This window comes from Solea solea, chromosome 14 (assembly GCF_958295425.1).
Source record: "Solea solea chromosome 14, fSolSol10.1, whole genome shotgun sequence".
Lineage (NCBI taxonomy): Eukaryota > Metazoa > Chordata > Actinopteri > Pleuronectiformes > Soleidae > Solea > Solea solea.
In genome coordinates, this window is record NC_081147.1 from 525,190 (window position 1) to 537,454 (window position 12,265).

Consider the following 12,265-nt stretch of genomic DNA (forward strand, 5'->3'; position numbering starts at 1 on the left):
GTGTGTTTCTGGTATTCCTCATGTTGTGGGGACACAAAAATCCATTCATAGTTTATAGGTTTTTTTAAATGTAAAATATTACAAACTAAGGCAGAGGTCCCAAACTCGTGGCCTGTGGGCCACATGAGGCCCGCCGATCAATTTCATGTGGCCCTTCACTTCATATGAAGTTATTCTTCTATGTTTTTGACTCATTTTGCATCATCAATATTCATGCTAACACTTTTATTTTCAAATATCATCATAAAATATTATTATTGTGGTCTTTTTCTCCTCCTACTGACTGTAAATGACCTTTAATATGCCACAGCATTTCTATAGTATATAAATAAATAAATAAACTAAATAACTGCATTTCTTTTTTACCGTTATTTCCTGTTTTTAGGTTGGTGCTTTTATTTTGATAGAGTGCAACCGGAAGAAGAAAAAAAAAGACGAATCCGCGGATAAACGGCTCTATTAAAAGTTCAAAAACGTTAAGAAAATGTCTACTAATGAGTTCGTTTGGTTACCTGGCTGATAAAGGCACAAGGTTTGTCATCATTTCGTCTTAATGTTGTGTTTAATGCTTCATAGTAATGTGATGTCAATGTTATCGTTTACATTGTTTTATTCCAGTGTATTTTAAGCTAGCAGTAACGCTGTTTTGGTGCGATGTAGGCCACGAAAGGCTTGTTTGCTAGTATACAGTAAATAAATGATATTTATTATTATTATAAATGATTTTTGTGTGTATTAATAACAATTCCTGAGGTTAAAGCTGTAAAATGACGGTTAAAATATGGAATTGTGTTTATTGCACTGTATTCTGAGGTTGTCATTGAGCTAAAACAGGTTCATGATTGTGAATGAGGATTCATTTTCAGTTAAAGGTTAAAAACACACTTATATTAGGACCAGGTTCTGGTCTCCATGTGGACCACTGGTCCTGATGAGGTCAGTGTTTATTACAGAACACACACACACACACAGTCTCTGTCTCTGTGATGTATTGATTAAAGGCTCATATAAACACAAATCCACTTCACATATTGACAGAAACAAGAGCTTCGATGACACACTCTCACACACACACACACACACTCACACTCACACACACTCACACTCACACACACTGACACACACACACACACACACACACACACACACACACACACACTCACAGAAGATGAAGTCATGGTGTTAGATTATACTGTTTAATCTGAGCAGGCTGTGCAGGAAAGGTCAGGTTTTTGGACGCCGTGAACAACGACCTTGACGTCGAGATCCGTCCCCACTTTAGCCTCGAGAAAATACCCAGTTTCTACGATCTCTACGTCACATGATCACGTCTTTATCTCACTGTTACACAGACGGGAAACTGACGTCTGTAAACCACTCACTCTCCCACATCAAAGCCCACAGAGAAAACCAGTGATTTTAGCTGCTGCTCCTCTGCTGCCTCGTGTGGTCACTTTGTGTCACTGAGTTCAATCTGAACAAAGGATTTTAAACACAGAAGTGACAAAATCAGACATTTGAACTGTGATGGAGGATCAACAACTGCTGTGTGTGTGTGTGTGTGTGATGGACAGGAAGTGTCCGTGTTTGTGTTGTTTTGTCTCAGCATCTGTCCCTCGCGTCGTCTCTGTCTCTCCTGCAGACATGAGCTGTTTTTAAAAGAACTTGATTTAGTTGTGAACAGCAGAGGAGGATTGTGGGAGTGTTGTGAGAAATCACAGACGAGGTGTGAACGTTAACAAGAAGACGTTTGAGGAGAAGGTTAAAGCTGCGCTAAGCGACTTATATCGGAGTCTGAGAAGCTTTCATAATAAAGTACAGAAAACTACACTCTGTTTACAGCCTGAGAGCCACACTAAAACACAACACAGTGGTTTTCAAAATAAGAGCCTCAGTTTATTTGCATCCACACTAAAACACAACCCTGCAGTTTTCAAAATAAAAGCTTCAGTTTCTGTGCGTCCACACTAAAACACAACACAGGGGTTTTCAAAATAAAAGCCTCAGTTTCTGGTCATCCACACTAAAACATAACCCTGCAGTTTTCAAAATAAAAGCCTCAGTTTCTGTGCGTCCACACTAAAAAACAACCCTGCATTTTTCAAAATAAAAACTTCAGTTTCTCTGCGTCCACACTAAAACACAACCCTGCAGTTTTCAGTATTAAAAGCCTCAGTTTCTGTGCATCCACACTAAAACACAACCCTGCAGTTTTCAAAATAAAAGCTTCAGTTTCTGTGCGTCCACACTAAAACACAACACAGGGGTTTTCAAAATAAAAGCCTCAGTTTCTGGTCATCCACACTAAAACATAACCCTGCAGTTTTCAAAATAAAAACTTCAGTTTCTGTGCATCCACACTAAAACATAACCCTGCAGTTTTCAAAATAAAAGTCTCAGTTTCTGTGCGTCCACACTAAAACACAACTCATCTATTTTTTCAAAATAAGAGCCTCAGTTTCTGTGCGTCCACACTAAAACACAACTCAGCAGTTTTCAAAATAAGAGCCTCAGTTTCTGTGCGTCCACACTAAAACACAACTCAGCAGTTTTCAAAATAAGAGCCTCAGTTTCTTTGCGTCCACACTATAACACAACCCAACAGTGTCCTGTCTGAGAGTCAGTGTGACATCATCAGCTGCTCTTTGAGGGAAAGTTGATATTTAATCTTGTGGTGTTGATGGATTATTAATCCACATGCAGCAGCAGGATTAGTGCTGCTCTTTGTGTGGACAGAGAAGACGATTTCCTGTTCCACACTAATGCTCTGATAGTTTCAGCGTCTCCTCCGTCATGTCTGTGTCTTCTGCCTGTCTGTCTGTCTGCTGTGTGTGTGTGTGTGTGTGTGTCTTTGTGTCACAGCTGTGCTCATGGTCAGTGCTCAGCTGGATTGTGTCGTTGATAATGATCAGGGACTGAGGTTGTGCTGTTGTTTGCTGACTCAGCAGTTTTGACTTCCTGCTCTCTGACTCAGCAGGTGACACTGTTTCCTGTCCTGTCGTCCTCTGTGTCCCGTTGTTGCCCCTGACGTCCTGTTTCACACACGCTGTTGTTCAGGTGTTTTCTCTCTCACACCAAACCTCAGCGAGAGAACCAGTGACTTTAGCTGCTGCTGCTGCTGCTCCTCTGCTGCCTCGTGTGGTCACTCTGTGTCAAACACTGAAGAGACAAAATAAGACATTGGAACTTAGTCATGGAGGCAGCAGTGTGCTTGTGTGTGCGTGTGTGTGTGTGTGCGCGTGCACGTGTGTGTGTGTGTGTGCGACAGACTTCAGTCTCACAGTGAACATGTTGTCATATCGTCAGTCTCTTATTATTCTGGCTGAGCTTCTATCGATTGTTACCATAAATGTTCCGATGCTTGACTAAGTAACCAGATTAGATTAGATTAGATTAGATTAGAGTGAGTAAACAGAGACACACACAGATTTAAAAGCCTTTAAATCTAATTTCTTTGCTTTGTTCTGCGTTAACTCAAAAGAAAACAATGTTAGTGAAGATGATGATGATGATGATGATGTGTTGGTTCTGCTGGAGCCCCCTGCAGGCCGCACTGATTACTGCAGTGAGCATCAGGAAACATTCAACTCTGTCACTGTTCTGGTCCTGGTTCTGGTCCAGATCCTGGTTCTTGGTTCTGATTCAGATTCAGGTTTCTGGTCCTTTTTATAGTTCTGGTTCACGGTCTAATCTGATGGATTATTTCTGACTGCTCACATGAGTGAGTGTCTGTGGGATTAACGCAGATTACAGTGTCGCACAGCACTGACCTGTGCTCAGATGATTTTATTTTCTGTTTCATCACAAAAACACAAATCAGTGAAATAAAGAATGACAATATGTCTTTGGATAAACTAGTCCTGGTCCACTTCAGAGTCCAGGTCCTGAGACCTCGATGTGTCTCTGATCCTCTGATGACTCATGACTCCTCCTCCTCCTCCTCCTCCCTTCTCCTCAGGAGATGTGGTGGACATCTACCAGCGGGAGTTCCTGGCGTTGAGGGAGCGTCTGCACTCGGCGGAGCAGGAGAACCTGCGGCGCTCCAAGGAGCTGAACCTGGTTCTGGAGGAGATCAAACGAGCCATCGCTGAGAAACAAGCGCTGAGAGACATCAACCGCACCTGGAGCAGCCTCTCAGGTGAGGACACGCCCCCTGTCACGTGACTGAAGCAGGATCAGGGAGTGTGGTCTGGATATGATCTAATCCAGTCTAATCTGGTCTAACCTATGGTCTGGCCTAATCTAATCTGTTTTTATATAGTCTAATGTGGTCTCTTCTGGTTTCTCCTCATCTCTGCTGGTCTGTCCTGGTCTCTGCTGGTCTCTGCTGGTCTCTGCTGGTCTCTGCTGGTCTGTCAGTCTCAGAGGAGACCAGACTGAGGTTGTGGAATGTCAGCAGCAGTAAAAACGTCCTTCAGCTTCCGTCCATCTTCCATCATCTTCCTCACCTGCTGAACAGAGACGACAGTCTTCAGCCGTCTGTCCACCTGGGACAGGGACGCACCGGGGGTGAGACATCGTCTGCTCTGACCTCTGACCTCTGACCCCTGACCCCTGACCCAGCACTGTTCTACTGCTCTGTGCTTTTAAAGAGATAAGAAGTTAAATTATTAAAAAAGTAAACATCTCTTCTCCATTCCCTTTGTGTGTGTGTGTGTGTGTGCGTGTGCGTGCGTGCGTGTGCAGTCTCCATGGTGATGGGCGTGCCCAGTGTGAAGAGGGAGGTGCACTCGTACCTGACAGACACACTCAGCTCTCTGATGTCAGAGCTCAGCACGGCTGAGAAAGACGACTGTGTCATCGTCGTCCTCATCGCTGAGGTCAGTGTGTGTCTGTGTGTGTGTCTGTGTGTGTGTGTGTGTGTGTGTGTGTGTCTGTGTGTGTGTGTGCGTGTGTGTGTGAAGCTGCTGGTTTTTGAACACGTTTTTTTTTTGGCTGACATGTAAAATTAGAACTGTAACTCTGTGTGTGTGTGTGTGTGTGTGTGTGTGTGTGTGTGTGTGCGTGCAGGCTGACCCTCAGTACGCCACCAGTGTAGCAGACAACCTAAAGCGCCTGTAAGTCCACCTGCATGATGGGATGTTGTTTCCATGGCAACAGACATGAGAGGCTTTTTTTTTTCTCACCTCCTCTATGTGTGTCTATGTGTGACAAAAAAGTGTGTGTAATTTATCATGGACTAACAATAACACACACACACACACACTTTTTTGTCTCCTTACCTCGTTCATTAGCTCCTTCTCTTCTGTCTTTGCTTTTCTTTCATCCTTTTTCCACATAATCTGTTTGTTTTCTCTTTGTTTTCTTGTGTGAGAGTGTTTTTAACACCCTCCCCCTCTCCCTCCCCCTCTCTCCCCCCTCCCTCAGTTTTCCAGCAGAGATTCAGTCAGGTCTGTTAGAGGTCGTCTCTCCGTCCGTTCACTTTTATCCAGACTTCTCACAACTACGAGAGTCGTTTGGAGATCCAAAGGAGAGAGTCAGGTCAGTGTGTGTGTGTGTGTGTGTGTGTGCGTGTGTGCGTGTGTGTGCGTGTGTGCGCGTGTGTGTGTGTGTGTGTGTGTGTTCAGCTGGAAACGTAGCAAGTAAAATAATGAGTCTCTGATCATATTCATTATTATATTATTATTATTATAAGGTCAGCTGACCAACCACTAACTGAGGTCAAAGTTCACAGCAGGACTGGGGGGTCAAAAAGTCAAACTAATAATTAACAGAAAAAAGTCTGTTTCAAGTTAAACATGAATCACAGCGATGAGGTCAGACAAGGGGGCGGAGTCACACCATGGTGTGTGTGTGTATGTGCGTCACATGACACATAAACCTCCTCACACTGCAGTGACTCTTTGAAGGGTCAAAGGTCAACGTGGGGGAGCAGTTTTCACTCTAACACACACACACACACACAATTGAAGTGAAAACAGAAAACCCCCCTCAATGTTTCAAAATAAAATCATATTTTTCGTTAAAAAAACTGTTTCTTCCTCCTCGTCCTCCTCTTCCTCAGGTGGAGGACGAAGCAGAACCTGGATTACTGTTTCCTGATGATGTACGCTCAGGCCAAAGGAACTTACTACGTCCAGGTCTGAACCAACCCTTCAAATTAAAAGCCTAGGGTTTTATTGTGAAACGTGTGCAGGAAGTGTCGACTGTTGTGCTTTTATTTTGACATGCACAAAATGTCAGAATTATGATTTCCACTTTAATCTCATAGATTTGACCTTTAACCCCGCCTGACCTCACACATGAATAACAATGAAACATCAGTGCTTTTATGTTTTAATGGTAAAAAAATGATCACATCTGTTTTTTAAACATCTGCAGATTTAAAAAAACAACGATGTGAACTTTATTCTGGATTTATTGATGAAATAAACATGTGAGGATATTTTTATGAGACTCGTAAATCTGCGTCCTCGTTGCTCGCCACATGGACGAGGACGGACAGAAGACACATGTGGGACGCAGCTGTGTCTCCACAGAGGCCATGTCACAGATGGAAGTGTTGCATTGTGGGTCGGAATGATGGAGACGTCAATGTCTGTGGATGAAACAGACGTCTTTATTATTATTATTATCATTATTATTCAAGCTTTTATTTTGAAGTTTTCTCAGAGTGAGCAGGTCTGATCACGGACAGGACTTTTATTTTGTATAACGTCAAAGGTTTTTAGTGTAAAACTTAAAACTCTCTCTCTCTCACACTCACACACACACACAGTTGGAGGATGACATCGTCGCTCGTCCTAACTACTTCACCACGATGAAGAACTTTGCGCTGCAGCAGCCGTCAGAGGAGTGGATGATCCTGGAGTTCTCTCAGCTCGGCTTCATCGGTGAGTCCCACGCCAAAAAACTCCCATGATCCTTCGCTGCGTCACCACCTCAAGACTCATAGAGAAAATCTGTGATTTTAGCTGCTGGTCCTCTGCTGCCTCGTGTGGTCACTTTGTCTTACTGATGTCAATCTGAACAAAGGATTTTAAAGGCTAAATTTACACTATCATGTGACGTAGATAAAGACGCGATCATGTGACGTAGATAAAGACGATCATGTGACGTAGATAAAGACGCGATCATGTGACGTAGATAAAGACGCGGTCATGTGACGTAGATAAAGACGCGATCATATGACGTAGATAAAGACGGTCATGTGACGTAGATAAAGACGCCATCATGTGACGTAGATAAAGACGCCATCATGTGACGTAGATAAAGACGCGGTCATGTGACGTAGATAAAGACACGGTCATGTGACGTAGATAAAGACGCGATCATGTGACGTAGATAAAGACGCGGTCATGTGACGTAGATAAAGACGATCATGTGACGTAGATAAAGACGCGATCCTGTGACGTAGATAAAGAGGCGATCATGTGACGCGATCATGTGACGTGATCATGTGACGTAGATAAAGACGCGATCGTGTGACGTAGATAAAGACACGGTCATGTGACGTAGACAAAGACGCGATCATGTGACGTAGATAAAGACGCGATCGTGTGACGTAGATAAAGACACGGTCATGTGACGTAGATAAAGACGCGATCATGTGACGTAGATAAAGACGCGGTCATGTGACGTAGATAAAGACGATCATGTGACGTAGATAAAGACGCGATCCTGTGACGTAGATAAAGAGGCGATCATGTGACGCGATCATGTGATGCGATCATGTGACGTAGATAAAGACACGGTCATGTGACGTAGATAAAGACGCGATCGTGTGACGTAGATAAAGACGCGATCGTGTGACGTAGATAAAGACGCGGTCATGTGACGTAGATAAAGACGCGGTCATGTGACGTAGATAAAGACGATCATGTGACGTAGATAAAGACGTGATCATGTGACGTAGATAAAGACGCGATCATGTGACGTAGCTAAAGACACGATCATGTGACGTAGCTAAAGACACGATCATGTGACGTAGATAAAGACGCGATCATGTGACGTAGCTAAAGACACGATCATGTGACGTAGCTAAAGACACGATCATGTGACGTAGATAAAGACGTGATCATGTGACGTAGATAAAGACGCGATCATGTGACGTAGCTAAAGACACGATCATGTGACGTAGCTAAAGACACGATCATGTGACGTAGATAAAGACGCGATCATGTGACGTAGATAAAGACGCGGTCATGTGACGTAGATAAAGACGCGATCATGTGACGTAGCTAAAGACACGATCATGTGACGTAGATAAAGACACGATCGTGTGACGTAGATAAAGACGATCATGTGACGTAGATAAAGACGATCATGTGACGTAGATAAAGTCACGATCATGTGACGTAGATAAAGACGCGGTCATGTGACATAGATAAAGACACGATCATGTGACGTAGATAAAGACACGATCGTGTGACATAGATAAAGAGGCGATCATGTGACGTAGATAAAGACACGATCGCGTGACGTAGATAAAGAGGCGATCATGTGACGCGATCATGTGACGTGATCATGTGACGCAGATCTCCTCCTCCTGCTCCTCCTCCTCACAGGTAAGATGTTTAAGTCGTTGGACTTGTCCCTCATCGTGGAGTTCATGCTCATGTTCTACAAAGACAAACCCATCGACTGGCTGCTCGATCACATCATGTGGGTCAAAGTTTGTAACCCGGAGAAGAACGCGGTGAGTGGCTCCGCCCCTTGGATTTAAAGAGACAGTGATGTGAAAATCACTGACCGCAGCTTTAAAGTGAAACTCACATCTCCTGCTGTTTGTTTGTTTGTTTGTTTGTTTATTTATTTGCTTGTTTGTTTATTTGTTTGTTTGTTTGTTTGTTTGTTTGTCTCCGTCAGAAACACTGCGATCGACAGAAAGCAAACCTGAGGATTCGCTTCAAACCGTCTCTTTTCCAACACGTGGGAACACACTCGTCTCTGGCCGGGAAAATACAGAAGCTCAAGGTGTGTGTGTGTGTGTGTGTGTGTGTGTGTGTGTGTGTGTGTGGTAGGGATGTCCTGATCCGATGTTGATATCAGCCATAAAAACGAGTATGGGATTAAATTGGACTGCCTCTAAAATCTCCGATACAACAGTCCATTCCGCTCCAGCTCTTCTATCCAGCCACGCCCGTTGTGATCACGTGGGCTCTGCATGTTGGATGCATGTAGATCACATGATCACAACAACAGTGTGTGTGTGTGTGTGTGTGTGTGTGCGTGCTACTGCTATTCCAGAGGTTAATCAGAGGCTACGAAGCTAGCCGTTAGCACCACCCTAGCTCACCCTGAGGCGAGCTGCTAAAACAACATCATGTCATAAACCAGCGCCACACAGATGCTCTGAAAACACCCCCATTAGCACTTGGTACTTTCCTCCTGATGAAATGAACCATAGACTGCATGAAATGAACACATGAGCAAAACATCCAATATTCTTATGTTGAAGGTTCAACTGGATGTAACCACTGGTTAATGATCAATGGGTCAGTTTTTCTATTGTTTCAGTAATTTAAGTCATTTAATCAAGACTATTCTAACATTCCACACTACAAAATATATATCTCATTAAAGTGAGTATGACAGTGTGATGATATCATATCGTGAAAACCTCCCTAGTGTGCGACGTTCCCTGACATGTGGTGTATTTCAGGATAAGGACTTTGGGAAGCAGACGCTGCACAAAGGTCACGCTAACCCTCTGGCCGAGGTGACGACCAGTCTGAAGACGTACCAGCACTTCACTCTGGAGAAAGCGTACCTGGGCGAGGACTTCTTCTGGGCCTTCACGCCGGTGGCGGGCGACTTCATACGGATACGGTTCTTCACGCCCGTTCGCATCGAGAGGTCGGTAACCACGGCGACGGGAGAGCCGGGGGGGCGTCGCTCGTCGCGGTGATAACGGGTTTGCTTTATCGCGCAGGTTTTTCTTCCGGAGTGGAAACATCGAGCATCCGGGAGACAAACTCTACAACACGTCAGTGGAAGTTCTGCCGTTTGACGTGAGTCTTCAGCTCCAGTTCACTCACACACTTCCTGTGGCTATGATCACATGACATCTGCGTGTGTGTGTGTGTGTGTGTGTGTGTGTTCTCCAGAATATTCAAGCAAACAAAGAGGCCTTGACAGACGGGAGAGAGAAGACACCAAAGTACCAGAGGACAGAGGACGGTTTCATCAGAATAGGCGAGACACTTAAATCTGTGTTGTCTCATGTAACATCTACCATCTCTAAGTCACATGATCACGTCTTCATCTCACTGTGAGACAGACGTTTGGACGGACGTGAGAGAGTGAGTGAGTGAGTGTGTGTGTGTGTGTGTGTGTGTGAGTGAGTGAGTGAGTGAGTGTGTGTGTGTGTGTGTGTGAGTGCTTTACAGTTTTTCTTTGAACTTTTCCTTTAAATATAAACATATACTTCTGTGTCATGTGACCCATGTAGACAAACAGGACACAGCTCTTTGTTATATTTCGGTTACATGATCGCGTGATGATGTCACTGATCGCGTGATGATGTCACTGATCTTCCCGTGAATCAGGAAAGTTCCAGAACGGGATTGCAGAGGGTGAAGTGGACGCCATGTTCGGGCCGCTGGAGGCCATGCGTCTCTCTGTGATCACGGACTCGCCGGTCTGGGTGATCCTCAGTGAGGTCAGCATGCAGATGACTCACACACACACACACACACACACACACACACACAAGTGTCAGGATGTGAACCTCTGACCCCTGACCTCTGACCTCTCCTCCAGGGTCCATGAGAAGCTTTTCTGACACATTTCTGGGTCACAGAAAGAATGTTAGTGTCGTCTCATGAGAATGTCTTTATTCTTATAATTATTATTATGATTTATAATTATTTTATTTTGTATTAAATGTTCCGTCCTAGTCACTGACACGAGGAAGAACACTTGTGTCAGGCTGGTTCTCAGCAGCAGGGGGCGCTCACAGCACAGTCGCACCTGAACTGTCCCTTTAAACATCTCTGTTTCCTCTCAGATCTTCATAAAGAAAGCAGAGTGAAGCTCCGCCCCCTCCCCCCCCACCCTCAGCGTTACCTCAGAAACCTGCGAGTGGTCAGCTGACCGCGCTGACCCGAGCTCGCCGTGGTGCCACAGCGCCCCCGTGTGTCTGCACCTGGTCCCTGCAGCGCTGAACACACCAGAGACTGAGTCACAGAGTTCTGATGAAGATGATGAAGATGATGTAATTACTCTGAACATGTGTATTTATGTGTACATACAGTAAAAGTACATGTTGAAAACACTGGTGATCACAGGGGGCGCCGAAGAGTCCTCTGATGATGATGATGATGATGATGATGATGAAGAAACTGCTGCTTCCAAATGAAAGGTGTGTGTGTGTGTGTGCGTGTGTGTGTGTGTGTGTGAGTGAGTGAGAGAGCGTGTGTGTGTGTGTGTGTGTGTGTGTGTGTGTGTGAGTGAGAGAGCATGTGTGTGTGTGTGTGTGTGTAAATGATTTGCCTTAAAGACGATGAGCAGGAGCAGATTACCCAGAATCCTCGGAGCCTCTGATTTAACACGTTTGTCTTTTTAATAAAGTTTTATTTAAACTCAGGCTGAATCACTGACGTCTGATCTGTTTACTACTGAAGTACCTCACAGTACACAGTGAAGTATTAATAATACATGCAGTACCATGAATGTCCACCAGAGGGCAGCAGCACACACAACAGAGTGAGTAAAAGAAGGGAGGGGTTGAATTCACCAGAACTTTCCACACATTCACTGTCCTCATGCATTCATTCATTCACTCAGTCATTCAGTCATTCTGGTAGAACTTGAGTCTGGTTTTGTTCAGATCGTCTTGTCTTTGACTCTGAGCTGATATTTTGTATCTTTACATAAACCTTATTTAAATCAGGTTAAAATGATCACGATATCGTAACAACGATAATTCACAGAATTTCAAAATAAAAGGGTTTGTTTTGGTACGTAATGATATATAGGTCACAATTAAGACATACAATCAATACACATAAAATATACAGAAATAAGGTAGTTTTTTCTGTTTTTACAAAAATAGTGTCAGTATTATTGATGTCCAACATAATTAGATAAGCGCCTATATTGCCTTTAATCTGAAAATTATTTAAAAAAAATCATGAGATTAAAGTCATTAAAGTCATAAAGTCATATCATCAGTAAAGCTAATGCATGGCTGTGTCACAAAAACAGCCTTAAAATAAATCAGATATGTTTAATAAACATTAATCTGCTCTTCGTCACAGATTAAACGGTGAATTTTGTTCAGATTAACCGTGCTCTTTAATTTTGAAAGGCTGAAAAACAG

At 43.8% G+C, this 12,265-nt stretch overlaps 1 protein-coding gene across 4 annotated transcripts in view; it reads left to right on the forward strand.

Moving 5' to 3' along the window:
• Positions 1-11,336, forward strand: part of mgat4b (alpha-1,3-mannosyl-glycoprotein 4-beta-N-acetylglucosaminyltransferase B) — a 19,650-nt gene extending 8,314 nt beyond the window's left edge. Inside the window, exons 2-15 of one of the 4 annotated variants that reach the window (XM_058650520.1) lie at positions 3,959-4,138; positions 4,366-4,509; positions 4,687-4,820; positions 5,011-5,057; positions 5,368-5,481; positions 6,005-6,080; positions 6,719-6,833; positions 8,508-8,638; positions 8,809-8,916; positions 9,605-9,798; positions 9,875-9,953; positions 10,050-10,137; positions 10,491-10,603; positions 10,952-11,336. In XM_058650520.1, coding sequence (XP_058506503.1) covers positions 3,959-4,138; positions 4,366-4,509; positions 4,687-4,820; positions 5,011-5,057; positions 5,368-5,481; positions 6,005-6,080; positions 6,719-6,833; positions 8,508-8,638; positions 8,809-8,916; positions 9,605-9,798; positions 9,875-9,953; positions 10,050-10,137; positions 10,491-10,603; positions 10,952-10,975 — 1,547 coding nt within the window. In that variant the 3' untranslated portion in view covers positions 10,976-11,336. The other 3 variants (XM_058650519.1, XM_058650518.1, XM_058650517.1) reach the window with 3 other exon arrangements.
• The last annotated feature ends 929 nt before the right edge of the window (positions 11,337-12,265 follow it).